General features: G+C 32.5%; 1 protein-coding gene across 1 annotated transcript; it reads right to left on the bottom strand.

Moving 5' to 3' along the window:
• Nucleotides 1-1,443: 1,443 nt before the first annotated feature.
• On the bottom strand, nucleotides 1,444-5,433 carry LOC125863059 (uncharacterized). Its single transcript, XM_049543201.1, has 8 exons — nucleotides 5,017-5,433; nucleotides 4,022-4,159; nucleotides 3,866-3,934; nucleotides 3,590-3,661; nucleotides 3,193-3,275; nucleotides 2,964-3,095; nucleotides 2,416-2,629; nucleotides 1,444-1,766 (listed from the first exon to the last, which is right to left on the bottom strand). The coding sequence occupies exons 1-8, from the start codon at nucleotides 5,416-5,418 to the stop codon at nucleotides 1,722-1,724; spliced, it is 1,155 nt and encodes a 384-aa protein (XP_049399158.1). The 5' UTR covers nucleotides 5,419-5,433; the 3' UTR covers nucleotides 1,444-1,721.
• Between the last annotated feature and the right edge of the window lie 9,160 nt (nucleotides 5,434-14,593).

The raw sequence follows: 14,593 nt of genomic DNA, 5'->3' as shown, positions 1-14,593 counted from the left end.
GATTTTTCGTAAGCAGATCACTACAATGATAATTGACAAGTGATGTCAATTTTATATTAGTTAGCTTATGACATAGATGGTAAACTATGTTGGTCGGTCTCTCCAAAATTAGTGCAGTACTCGTGTCAGATCCTTAAAAGTACATCACTTTTGAAGGATAAGACATGCGTCCATCTACATTTTATCATTCTCTATGTACGGGAAAAAGTGATAGTTGAGATGTGTTTCATTGAAATTTACTTTGATTTTACACAAATAGTTTGAAATACAATATAAATCTTATTCCAAATTCTGATTAAAGGAGATCAAATCCATCATAATCTTGTTATTTCTTGATTTAGAGCATTAGAATGAAAAAAAAAGGAGGTGCATAGCTTGTATCAATGCCAAACAATAACATATCTAGTGTAATTCCATAAGTGGGATTTGGAAAGGGTAGTCTATATGCAGACCTTAACCTGACCTTTTGTTGGGTAGAGAGGATATTTACGATAGACCCTCGGCTCAAGTAAAACATATCAAATCAGGTTTGATAAGAAAATACACTATTTAAGAAATGTTGGAAATAATTTGTATTAATGCCAATTAAGGAAAATCCAATCACCATTATGTATGATTAACAATACAAAATTCATGGATATTTAAACATTACATTAAAATTCAGAAACACCAAAATACAATAAAAAATCCAAGAGAAAAAACTAACCTCTAAATGGTTGACAAGAAACCCGAAGAGTTTTCGGACAAAGAATATATCACACCCTAAATCGCTTCAATCCCCTCTAGAGAAGCAAAAGAGAGGGAGAGTTTACACCATAACACCAAGGCAAACAATAAGTTGTAAAATTGTGTTAATCCATTGAATAATTTTTGTTACAAATATGGGGTTGTGAGAGTTTAACGGTTAGATTAAAAAATAAAAATTTAGAAAAACATGGAATGCCATTAATTTAAATGGATAATACTACCTTATGTAAGGCCTTTTTGTATTTTGACAACGCGAATCTATAATCTAGAGTCAGTAGATTTAAAATAAATACAATTAATTAATTTTTTGTACATATATCAAAAAAAGGAGTTAGAAAATAAAGGATTTCACTAAACCCACAAAACTTTGAATTAAAAAAGTCATTCAAGGTAATTACCTATGTGTTTCAATATTCACTTTAAAGAAAAGGAAAATATGTCACTATAACATGACACATTTAAATTATATACATTGATAATTGGAAAATTTAAAGATTTCACATGATCTTAGTAGTTTAACCTATTATAACATGTTAGAGTTATCCTTTTGATTAAGTTAGCAATTGAAACACACATGTACGGGTGGGAGGTAACATATATCTGGTGGAATAGCCAAGCTACACGCAAATTGACCCATACACCACTAAATAAAATAAAAAAGTAACATAATTTGGTGCAATGAACAATATAAATCTATTTAGTGTTAATTGAGTTCAACACAAGCATTATCATTGCTATGTACAAACCACATTTTCAACAACATACCCCGTATAATCTCACAACTGCAGTCTGGGGAGGATAAGACATACATAGACCATACATCTACCATTGTGGGGTAGAGATGTTGTTTCCAATAGACTCTCGGTACAACGACACATTACCAAACTTGTGAATGTCCTGTCTTTCACTCATCAAACTCTCAACAATTTTGAGAATGGGAACCAATATATGAACACCACAAAAATAGCCAAGATTCAATCCAGCTTGAAGTCTTCAAGCCATATAAGAACTTCATTCCTCTACAAGTCCAAAAAAAATAAAAATATTCAGATAAAAAATGACTTTAAAAAGTGACAAAATGAAGTTTATGGGTTCCTACATTGACCTCAAGTTGATATACAATAATAACTAGGTAAAAGTCAAACATTTATTGAATTTCTTGGTCCCTGTGAACCCGTAAGTTAGGCTATAGATCAGCCAGCTCCGATTAAATTTCAAACCTTTCATCAAATGAGAATACCAGCAATAGATAATGTCCCAAACATAATATAATGTCATACGAATCTTAAGTCGATCAATCACCGTCTCAATCTCAAACTAGTTGGGAACATCAGAATATGGTTATGATTTAAATTTAGGGGTTCTCTAGATAACTTGGCCTATTACTAGCTAAGATCATATTTCAGCCAATTTGAGAACCATCGGAAGTCAATGTAGCTCTAATCTCCCGGATGATTACAGGGCATGTTCATGTTTATGCATCTTAAATTCAGATAGAAACATCATGTCCAAATTCTCTAATAACATTCTAAAGAGCTCGCGAGGGTCATAGTTCGTATCTAAGGGACTGATAATAGGAACCGGAAGTACAAAGAACTAAATAAAGCAAAAGAGGAACCTAATCAGGGATGAAATGAAACAAACAATCATCCAGAACATAGAACATACCATTATAAATTTCCACGTGCGACCAGGATCATTGTAGCGAGCAAGCATACAACCAGATCGAGGCTTGAGACCATCTCTTATAAGACTAGATCGGAGTTGTTTCTCCTTTTCTCGAACAACATCATCTGTTGGTTTGCCACTAAACTTTATTGCAGCAGCGATGCCTCCTTCCGTTTTCCTTAAGCTAATACCTTCTTTACTTGGAGCTGGTAAGCTATTCAAAATAAAACTTTAATTTCGTAGTTGTTCTATTTGACAAAGAAAAGAAGTAAAGTTCAAATCTTTATAGCAGACGTGGACGAGGCTTATAACATATATATGAAAAACCACTAAGTTTCAACAAAAATCGAAATATCAACTCGAATTCTCAAAAGTACAGTGAGATCAATGCTAAGAATCTTAAAGTTGAACTGATAAGAGTTAAAAGTCTAGATCCGCCTCTGTGCTTACACATGCATATTCTACGTTAGGACAAAGATTACTCACTACTTCCACTCCAGTGTGAGATGTTTATGTTTTCACTTATTTTAACTAAGAAAACATGTTACCTGCTCAAAGATTTATCCGATGGAAGGACTATTTGGATCGACACTTTAGAGTTTTCAGCATCAAATGCCTGAGTGAAGACAGGAGTAGTCATCGGTATCTTCTCCGTTGTAGCATTCTTTCCAAATATGTACCTATATTTAGAGGAGTCAACGATCTTCAGAATCTGAAACACAAAACACCATAAAAGATACCAAAAGAAAAGAAGAAATAGGAGTCGTTTTATCTCACCCGGCAACATCATTGAAACCTCTATTTCCTGCGAGATTGTCGCCTTCTGTTTCTACAACTATGAAAGGATCATACTTCCTTACCTGTATTACACAAATGATAATTACGAGCATTTCACAACGTAAAGTTTAGAACATTAGTTGGGATTCATCATTCACCCCTAAACTGAACAACAATGCTATGCACAGCACGACGCAAGCACCAACTACAGTGAACTCAAAACTTAAGAATTTAGAATTTCAAATATACATAATCTTAAAACTCTAATGCAATCATTCAGCTAGTTTTTTGGAGGATCTGAGCAACATAGCTAAAAGTAGCAGAAACCATTCAAAGATACAAGTAAAGAAACAGTTCTTAGCTTGAAGTACGATACTATAAGATAAATACTACGAACCTCATAAGCTGATGTTCTTCTTAGTATCTGATAGCTGGGTGTTTCCAAGTCGGGGGTCTTGTAAATTCTTAACTGCTCGATAATTGCAACTCAAATTCAAACAACGTCCGGACAGCTATGTTGCTCTGACTCCTCAAAAATGGCGAAGGGTGCATGTCAGATCCTCCAAAGTAGTGCACTTCTTGGAGGATCTAATATGGGCACACAAACATTTTTGGAGAGTCAGAGCAATATATACAGCTTGAAAGCATAAACTAAACCAATTTGATAGCACACCTGTTTTATGACTTCGACCAAACCTTCTAGAGAAAAATAATCATTATTCTGAATCGAATCCCAATAGTCCTACAGATTTCAACAAGAGTCGGTAACTAATCCACAAGGTGATCCAATTATTTAAAATTTGCAACAAGGAAGAGCGAGGAATCAAACCACGTGGCTGTTAAACTTGTTTGTTTTTGGATTGACCCCCATAATGGATGTCCCCGTGAAGACTAATTCAGGTTTCCATGGAAGAAGAACGAACTTCATCACCATAGTCCATCTTGTAGTTATTTCATAAGGCCCTGTCTACAACAAACTCAATCACTCAAAAAAGTTCACGTTCATAATCAACGCATTACACTCCTTAGCAGTGTCGGAACCCGAATTTTCACCAAAAGGTTCAAAATATGAAGAAGTAAACACACGATGAAGTCAAAAGAGGTTCAACATCCACTAACCAATTTTCCAATATACTAGTACCACTTTTAATGTTCGGTTACCTGTAGTTATTTGAGCCGCCTAAACAAATTTCATACACTATCCGTATATAGAAGTTAAACTCATAATCCATATTCCAAGATACTAATACCACTTTTTATGAACGGTTACTTGTAGTTATCTAAGCTATTAGAGTAAATTTTGCACACTACCTTACTACTTTTTATGGACGATTACTTATAGTTATTTGAGCACATAGAAAGAATCTTATGCATTGTCAGCGTATACAAGTTAAACTCGTAACCAATTTTCCAAGATACTAATGAACTGATAGAGTAACCAACCATTTGCACTTTCTCTCCCTAATTTGTTATGGTTTTTAATATATGCCCTCATAACAAACAACTTTTTCGTCAGATATAAGTTTATTTTCTGTATGATAATATCCATAAGTTATATTCGTACATGACTTTTAATAGATATAAGTTCGATTTCTAAAGGGCAATTAAAAACAAGCCCATATGAACTGCAAACATACAATTTTATGAAGTTAAACTCATAACCAATACACATATACTTCCTACATTCCAATTTATTCGTCTGGTTTTGACTTGACATGAAGTTTAAGAAAGTAAATCTGGTAGCCTTAAACACGTCAGTTGTCAAAACAAATTAAAAATAAAAAGTAAGTCAAATAAATTGAAACGAAACGAGTAAATGCTAACCTGTTTAGCCCAATGAAGTTGAAAATTAGGCCTAAACAATTGTTTCAACATGGCAATATTAAACAAATAGCCATCAATTGAATCATGTTTAGTAATTGGGTCTCTAAATTTCACATAATCATCATAAGCCGTACGATTAATTCCTTGATCATCAAATAAATGAGGCCAATCTTCATATAAAAATTCCACTAATTTATTCATATCAACTGTTGGGTTTTTTACTGGACTCTGTTTATCAACTAAACTTTGATAAATTTTGAATTTTTTTTGAGATTTTATAGTTTTTGTTTTGTTTTTTTTGGGGGGAGTGAGGAAAACTGAAGTAGGGTGGCATTGCCGGGAAATGGGTCGCCGGTGAAGTGATGGCCGGAAAATAAGGTCGGAAAGTTGTGAGGTGGACATTTTTTTAATTTTTTTTAGTACGTTCTGTATTTTTTGTTTTAAAAGGATGTGTTTCGGTTTTCGTGTCATTAATATTGGCCATAGAAAGTATTGGTGGGGATTTTCTCAGAGATCATCTCCAATTCACCTCTATTTTACTCTCTATTTTTTATATCTTTATATTTGAAGAGTAAATAATAGAATGAGCACTCCAATCGAACTTTTTATCACCTCTATTCTTCATATTTAGAGAGGTGAATAGTAATTTTTCAAATTTGGAGAATTACTATTCACACTTTCTATTTCACTTTATAAATATTTTATGATTATTTCTATTACTTTCTAATTAACATATTATTTTACCTATAATGTCATTAATTAAATATCTACTATTCATACTTCTTTTAAATTTAATATAATATTTTAAAAAATATATTATTTAATATATACTACTTTCATCTTGAATTAATAATATTTTAATTTTTTTAAATTTTCGTCGATAATATAATTTGATTTTATTATTAATTTTCACTATAAAGAATACACAAAATTAAAATGATAAGATGAAAAATTTAATTTAAAAATACAACACATAATATGATAATTAAAATACAAGATAACAATACAATACATAACATAATAATTTAAATGCAAGATAAAATACAATACATAACATAATAATTAATTCGTGATGAAACAAGAATCATGCCGAAAAGATGTTGAACGTGTATTCGGAGTTTTACAATCACGTTTTGCAATTTTTGCAGGATCGTCATGTGTTTGGAGAAAGAAAGCGCTACATGATATAATGACTACATGCATTATACTGCACAACATGATAATTGAGAATCAACGTGATCTTAATGCACCAATTCAAGATGTCGTAGAGGCTCCAACTCCAACTCCATAAATGGTGGTAGATGAAAATCTCCGATTTAAATAACTTCTAGCTAGACATAAAAAAATTAAGGACAAAAATGCTCATTTTAAACTCCGTAATGCATTAATAGAGAATTTATGGGAGCAGCGTAATAATTTTGAAAATTGAGAGTTTATGTAATTGTATTTCACTTTTATTTGAGTTTGTCCATTAATTTGTATATTATATAATATTTTCTTGCAATTTATGTTATTTAAAATTTAGAATAAAATATAATTTTATATTAAATAAAAAAAATAAAATTTTCTATCACATGAAAATTATATAAAGTAATTATTGGGAAAAAGAAATAAAGGATTTATACTATGAAATAAGAAAATAAGAATGAAATAGAAATAATAATATAATATTGAGGAGAGAGAAAAAAAATTCTTTTATAGAGAGTAAAATAGAGAATTGGATTGGAGTTGGTTGTTTGAAAAAATAGAGAACTCTATATTTGGAGAGTAAAATAAAATGTAGGGTTGGAATGCCCATATTTTATGTTTTTAATTTCTGCTTGGTGTCTGATGTCCATATTGATTATCATACAAAATTTTAAGTGTATTTTTGTACTTCTTTTATCCCAATTTATGTGACACTTTTTTATTTTTCGAGAGGCAAACAATTTAAGTTTGACCGGAAATTTGCTCGTGGGAATCTTTAATTTTTTTGAAATGAAATTTATATATTTGTAAATACGTAAAAAGTACTATAAGTCTTAATAATTGACAATTCAAAATAATTAAAAGATATATGAAAAATTTACGGTCAAATATAGACTTGTTTGAATCTCGAAATTCGAAAAATGTCACATAAATTGAGACGAAGGGAGTACTACTTTCAATCTATTTTAATTATCATGTTTATTAAAAATAATTGCTATTTTAGAAAATCAAGATATAATTTATCAAAAAAGAATTACATATATTTTTGTACAATCACAAATAATTTAAATAAACTCTCGTTATCAGTTATACTTGAATCTTTGACGGAGTGACACATGTATGAATTGTTATTTATGATTGAATTAATTTTAAAAAGTCCATAGATAAATTTGATTCTGACTTCGTAGAGCCGGTGAAACGGGGATTGAGAGTGGCATTCTCCATTTCCACAAATTATCATATATTATTACATGAGGTGTAAAGTGAATTTACAATGTGGCAGCCAAGGTTATGGCTTTTCACATTCCTCAACCAACATAACACACTTCCTAACGTGTCCACACTTTGCCAATTTCCTTTATATAAGCATAATATGATGATTTTTTTTTTCATATCTTGTCAAAAGAGATCATATAATATCCAATATCATATTTAATATTTCTATTGTCTAAGAAGATACATATATAATGTCTAGCATTTTTAAGATTATTGGATCCTATAAGCGAAAGTCGTGTTTTATGTTGCTCAGATTCTTCAGAAATGTTAATAGGGGTGTGTTGAAATCTTCAAAAGCAGTGTATTTTTTGAGAATCCGACATGGATGTGGCATTATTTTTGGAAAATCCAAGGAATATAAGTCGTGTTCATATGGAGATGATGATGATGACGATGACGATTATGACTATGCTCCAGCAACATACTTAGAAATAGGTGTCGGCAATTATGATGGACACTATGACTATGCACCTACAACATCCTTGGAAGGAGACGACAATGATGTTGGTAGAGACTATGATTATGCTCCTGCTGCTGCTGGTGATGTTATCGTATAACATGTATTTTTTCATACTAATTGGTGACATCATATTATAATAATGAGGAAAATATAAAAAAATAGTTTTTTCTTTTTGTATATTAAGCAATAGCATGCATTGCTCTATTAGTTTATTGTATCAAAAAACCAGTCAAGGCTTTTTTTTAATGAAAAATTTAGCACACATCATATGAAATCAGATTAATTATGACAGTGCAAAGGTTTAGGAACAAATTAAACATATGAAGCTAAATAAATTTAAAAAATCAGTCTACATCTACATCTGGGACATGACAAAAGCACTTAAATCGTTCAACTTAAGCAATCAACAAAAACAAATATACCATATATAGTTAACTTACCTAATGTCTAGACGCAGTCAAACTTCAAGTGGTATATATGTGTCTTTATTATAAATAAATATCAAAAGAATTAAAGTTAAGAAAAGTCACAAGCAATATTCATGCCAATCACAACAACTACAACAATTAACAATATAATCGATATAATCCCATAAGTGGAGTCCGGAGAGAATATGATGTATGTAAATCTTATCCCTATCTTTGTGGGATAAAGAAGTTATTTCCCGTAGAGTCATTATAGTAAATAACATTTGGATAGCTGAATGACTCATTCTGAATTGTATATCACGAGGGTTAAACTAAACACCGCCAATAGTTCACCTTTATTTGACATGAAAAAGGTGGACACAAATTTCGAACATTTGGATACCTGATAGTAAACTTCATTATCCAAGATTTTACTTGATCCATCGAGAGGATTTCAGTAATGAGTTCGGCTGATATGATAGGGATTGTCAAGTTCGAATGAATTTGACGGAAATTAAGCTGATTTTCTGCTTTTTGTTTCGATTCGGGGTGTCGATTAGAGGCATCAAAAGCAGAAATTTGAGCTATTTTGAGTTCAATTTTGCATAAATTGAGCATTGATTTGTGAATAACTTTGGTTCGGTCACTAAATTTAAATATCATAGCAGAAAATATATGGTAAGAAAAAAAAATTAAAAAATCAATGAACCATAAATAAATGGTAAGAGTTCTAAAGTTTAATCTCATCAACGTGTATGCTAGATAAGATTTGAAAAAAAAAATAGTGAAATAATAATATTTTCTTTCATATTCTGTCATTTAAAACTTTCAATTGTTTTAAAAAAAACATTATTCTTCGTTAATATTTTTTATGTGACACTATCATTTACGAAAATCAAGTTGAATGATATATAGTTAGTTAAATATAAGGCAATCATGCCCACTAGGCCTTGAGTGTGCGCATGTTTTTAGTACAAATATGTAGATATTTAATAAAACATTTAGACTAGACAGTGTTATGTGATATTGTTTTAACTAATGTGCATTTGCCTTTGATGATTGTCGTTGTTATTTTTAAATCCTGAATCTGTCTATGATAATCGTACATATGTGGAATGCCAACTAAGCATCCACATAAAAATAAAACACACTTCCACGTGCCATGCAAACCACGTCCCCTCAAAAACTTAAGAGAGAAATAAAATTAGAGAATATGTAACCATTTTAGCACTTATTTTAGTCATCACATATACAATGACATGTAAAGTCATCACTCGGCCAAGCATATGGTTGTGCACATTCTTGAGGTAACATAACACACTTCCTAACGTGTCCAAGCAAGTCTAATAGTTGTCTCTTTCCTTTATATAAGCAAATGGTTTCTTCACCAAAATAATACACAAACACAAATACCATAAATCTTCACATCTTTTCAAAAGCTAGAGGTACTAGTACATCCAATATCTAGCTCATAATTCAATATTTTTCTAAGAAATAGAATGTCGTCTGGGATTTTCAAGATTTTGGGATTCGAGAAGAGAAGGTTGTGTTTAGATGGAGATGATGATGGCGATTATGACTATGCTCCTGCAGCATGTTTAAAGAGAGATGGTGATGATGATGGAGATTATGACTATGCTCCTACAGCATCCTTGGAAGGAGATGATGATGATCGAGATTATGACTAAGCTCCTACAGCTAACTTAGAAGGAGATGATGACAGAGATTATAATTATGCTCCGGCTGCATTGATAAATTCATTGAAGTTTTTTGGTGGAGACTAATTTAGAATAGACACAACATTTTTGGTCAAACTTATTGTTGTCTAATTCAAACATAAGGAAGTTTTAGGTAGGAATAAGGAGTTAAGAAGTAAGAACTAGTCCTAAAAAAACACAAAAAGAAGTTGGATAATAGTTCAATCCACTCAAATCTTTGTTTTAATTTCTTTATTTTTTATAATTTGTTTAAATACCTAATCATTATTTTTTCTTTTGTTATGTCTACTATATAATATATTAAATAAAAAAAAGAACTTATAAAAATATTTTGCTTAAATATTTTATAGGTCAATTTAAATTATATATTATCCCAAATTTTGAATAAATTAAATTAAATAAATTATAATAAATTAAATTAATAAATAAGTAGATTATTAATCCGTTCAAAAAGGAATTAATGTCGACATTTTTCACAATATCTCTAGTGAAAGGATATGGAACATACTTGTCTAGGTGGTATGCCAACTCAGCATCCACGCGCCATGCAAATGTTTCCACGTGCCATCCACATAGATTAGGTGTTGTTTGAATCTTCGAATAGGATAGAATATTTCATAATTAAAATTAAGATCAAATTTATAACTTATTCGGTTGAAAGTATAACTAATTTCAGAATAAATATATACTTAATATTTGATGTTATTTTATCTTATTTGAAAGATGAAATAAGTTAATCCCAAAATTATGATTCTAAGATTATACTTTTAAGATAAATTTGTCCAGCAAATCAAATGACGCGTTACTTCCCTTTCAATAATACTTTTCAAGGAATCAAGGAAGAATTTGCATGTGGCTAAGAGGCAACGTTATGAAAGTGTAAAGCCAGCAACAATGATGGTGATGGTTTTTAAAGAATTTAAGTGATATACATTGTTAGATCGTGTTCAAATGGAGATTTATGACTATACTTCATTAGTATATGTCACACTCCGAGCCTACATCCTAGATGTGGCCGACACTCAAGAATCATCGCTAGTCCCCAAGTGAATTCTTGGCCGGACTGATTACTTAGCGGAAGACTTACTCAAGTAAAATGGAGACTCCAAATACCAAACTTAACTCGTATAGTCTCAAAATAGTTTAACTCATTAAATGTTTGAAAATACTTAAATAAACACAAGTATTTATCTCAAAATCTCAAAGGAACATCGACAAGGGAGAACATGGAAAGACTCATCAACTACTACTGTCTATGAAACCTCTAATAATACGATAGATGTCGAGACAAGATCCCGACAATCTAACAAGAACAAAACAATAAGGTGAAGCCCTCCGGAAAGCAAGGAGGCTCACCAAAGCTAGCTGGAATGCAATGGGATCAATGGAGCACCTATTGATGACCCTAAACACCTGTATTTGCATCATAGATAAGATACGGGTCGAATGACATCAGTACATTGAATGTACGAGCATGTAAGGGAAAAACTGAAATATAAGCAACTGAACTAATACTCTGGAAGACATACTCACCTCATCTCAACTCAAATGTGAAAGCAACAATAAGAGATGCAATATATAAAGCTTTTAAAACAATAGATATCAACTCAATATGTATAAAAATACAATAATAAACTCTTTACTCTTATTTGGGAAATTTTCTAATCGACAACCATCACTATGAGCAACGTGATGATACAACGTCTTACCCACGCTGCTAGAACTTCCATATACCTTGCTGGGGTATAGAACACCACAACTAAGTAGATTCACTAAGCTATTGTAACACCTCAATCTTAGAAAGAGCTAAATTTAGAAAGAACTAAATTGGAAAGAGCTAATTTGAGATTTGTGCAAGTTAGTCTTCAATTGTGAGTTTTGGGTCAACTTTAAACGATCATAACTTTCAGTACAATATGAGTTAGGTGGCTCATGAGATGTCAAATGAAATATCTCTGATTCCTCTTTCCAACACCACCGAGTTTGCTAAATTCCAAGTTCGTATGAGGAAGATATTCTCGTTTGAGTTTAGCCCGCTCAATTAAGGAAATTCATCCGAATTAAGAATGGATATTTGGTCTTTTCCTTACCCCGTTAGCCTTAAACGTTTTTTTTACCCAAATAGGGGTCTAAACTGATTGAGATCAGTTTTCACAATCCTAAACACGCTTAGGGTTTTAGAGAGAAGTTTAAGAGGAGAAAAAATGAGAAGAGGAGAAAAAATGAGAAGTTCAAGCGTTTGTTCAAGATTCTTGCGATCTTCGAGAAATTTTGCCAAGGATTTAATTCTTACGAAATATGTAAGCTTTCATAGTGATGGGTTCATTTACCCTCACACCAATCATGAGTTTCTTTATCAAATTTTATCCATGAAAATCCGTGTATTGAGGTTCTTGATGAATTTCTTGAGGTTTCGTTCTTCATTCCTTGTAAATGAGGTTTTGAGGAGTTCTTGAGGCGAGGGTTTTGAGTTTTAGGGTTGTTCTTGAGGAGATTTGAGTAGATTTTTGTTTACTTATGTTGGGTTAACAAATCTAAGAGAGTTTGGAAGAAATCAATCAATTTTAGGTGAATTAGGGCAAAAAACAGAGAAGAAAAATTTGTCAGAACTTTCTGGAAAAAGGTTGGGGCGTCGCGCCCCTGATGTGCCAGAAGAGCTGGTGTAGGACGCCAGCAGTGGGCTAGAAATAACCCCAGTAAGGGGAGGCTTGGCGCGATGCGCTATCCCCGCGCCACAAGCGTCACGCCACTTTTCTTCTTCGTTCTCGTTCTGCACTTGTTCCTTTGAGTCGAACTTTCATTCTCTTTTTAATCCTAACTATTTAAACCTTCATTAATCATCGATAGATCTTATATATCATGAATCATAACTCTTGAATTCACATTCCAAATTCAAGAAAAGATTAAAAGTCATGTTTGAGAAAGTCTATTGAGTCAGTGGCGTTCTTAGGCCATATTGTTTCTGGTGATGGGATTTGAGTTGACACTTAGAAGATTGAAGCAGTGCAAAACTGGCCTAGACCCACATCTACAATTGATATTAGGAATTTCATGGGATTCGCTGGTTATTATAAAAGGTTTGTCGAGGGGTTATCATCTATTTCATCCCCGTTGACAAAGTTGACTTAGAAGACAACAAAGTTCTAATGGTCGAAAACGTGTGAGAAAAGCTTTCAGGAATTGAAAATGCGGTTGACTATTGCCCAGTGTTGACCTTACCTGAGGGTACACAAGGCTTTGTTGTGTATTGCGATGCGTCCAGAGTTGGACTGAGTTGTGTATTGATGCAGAATGACAAAGTTATAGCTTATGCCTCCATACAACTTAAGATTCATGAGAAGAATTACCCAATCCATAATCTAAAGTTGGCTGATGTAGTGTTTGCTTTGAAAATATGGCTTCACTATCTCTATGGTGTTCATGTTGATGTGTTCACCGATCACAAGAGTCTTCGGTATGTATTCAGTCAGAAAAAGCTTAATCTCAGAAAGAGGAGATTGTTGGAGTTACTCAAGGATTATGACATGAGTATTCCCTATCACCCAGGTAAGGCTAATGTTGTTGCTGGTGCTTTGAGCAGGTTATCTATGGGTAGTACTACCCATATGGAGGTAGGTAAAAAAGAATTAGCCAAAAATGTGCATAAATTTGCACGATTGGAAGTTCGGTTGATGAATAAGCCTGAATCATCACTAGTGTCCAAAGTGAAAGAGAAACAAGTTCAAGACCCTCTAATGCAATCCAGATTGCCTCAAGACCATTCACTCAAAGCCAAGTTTGGGAACTTCAAAGTATGGAAGGATTGTTCACAAAGATGAGGGTTCTTCAGCTTGAGTTGATGACAAAGAAGGGATTCCATGCCTTGAAAAGTGTCACGACCTAGACCGCCGTGATTGGGACCCACACTAACCCTCCGATAGAAGAACCACTACCACAACCCGACTAAGCAACTTAAAGAAACTAAACCATTTAAAGATATGAAAGCAGGTTTAAATGACGAATTAAATAAGGAGTTCCCATAAACTCTGAAAGTCTAACAAAAACAACTACGCATAACCCTTGAGGAAATTCAACCCATAGACCTGAAAGTCATAGTACCAAAACTCTACCAATCAATAAGTCTAAGAAAAATGGGTGCAACCCCGAAAACTAAGTATAAGCAAAGTCTGAACATATAGTCTGAGTCCGAAAAGAATGAACTAAACTAATGATGGATTCATAACTGCCTGAAAGAACTGGCTCACTCTTAAATTCGGTCTCGGTCTCGGTCAATGATCTCCTAACTGAGGTCTATTAGTAGCCGCTTGAATATGCCATGTACTTAACAAATAAAGACCAAATGCAATATGAGTAAAACAACGGTGTACTAGTAGGATCATGCGGCTACTCCAGTAAGCGAAATATAAGCAAGTAATTACAACACAGTAAACACACATATATAGAAAACATAATTCAATTATCATTTTAGGAGCAACATAAAATATTTCAATATCAATGACAGGTAAATATGAATATAATAATCACAAGTG

Source organism: Solanum stenotomum, chromosome 4 (assembly GCF_019186545.1).
Source record: "Solanum stenotomum isolate F172 chromosome 4, ASM1918654v1, whole genome shotgun sequence".
Lineage (NCBI taxonomy): Eukaryota > Viridiplantae > Streptophyta > Magnoliopsida > Solanales > Solanaceae > Solanum > Solanum stenotomum.
Note: the sequence above shows the minus strand (reverse complement) of the source record. Positions and strands in the feature narration are given on the sequence as shown.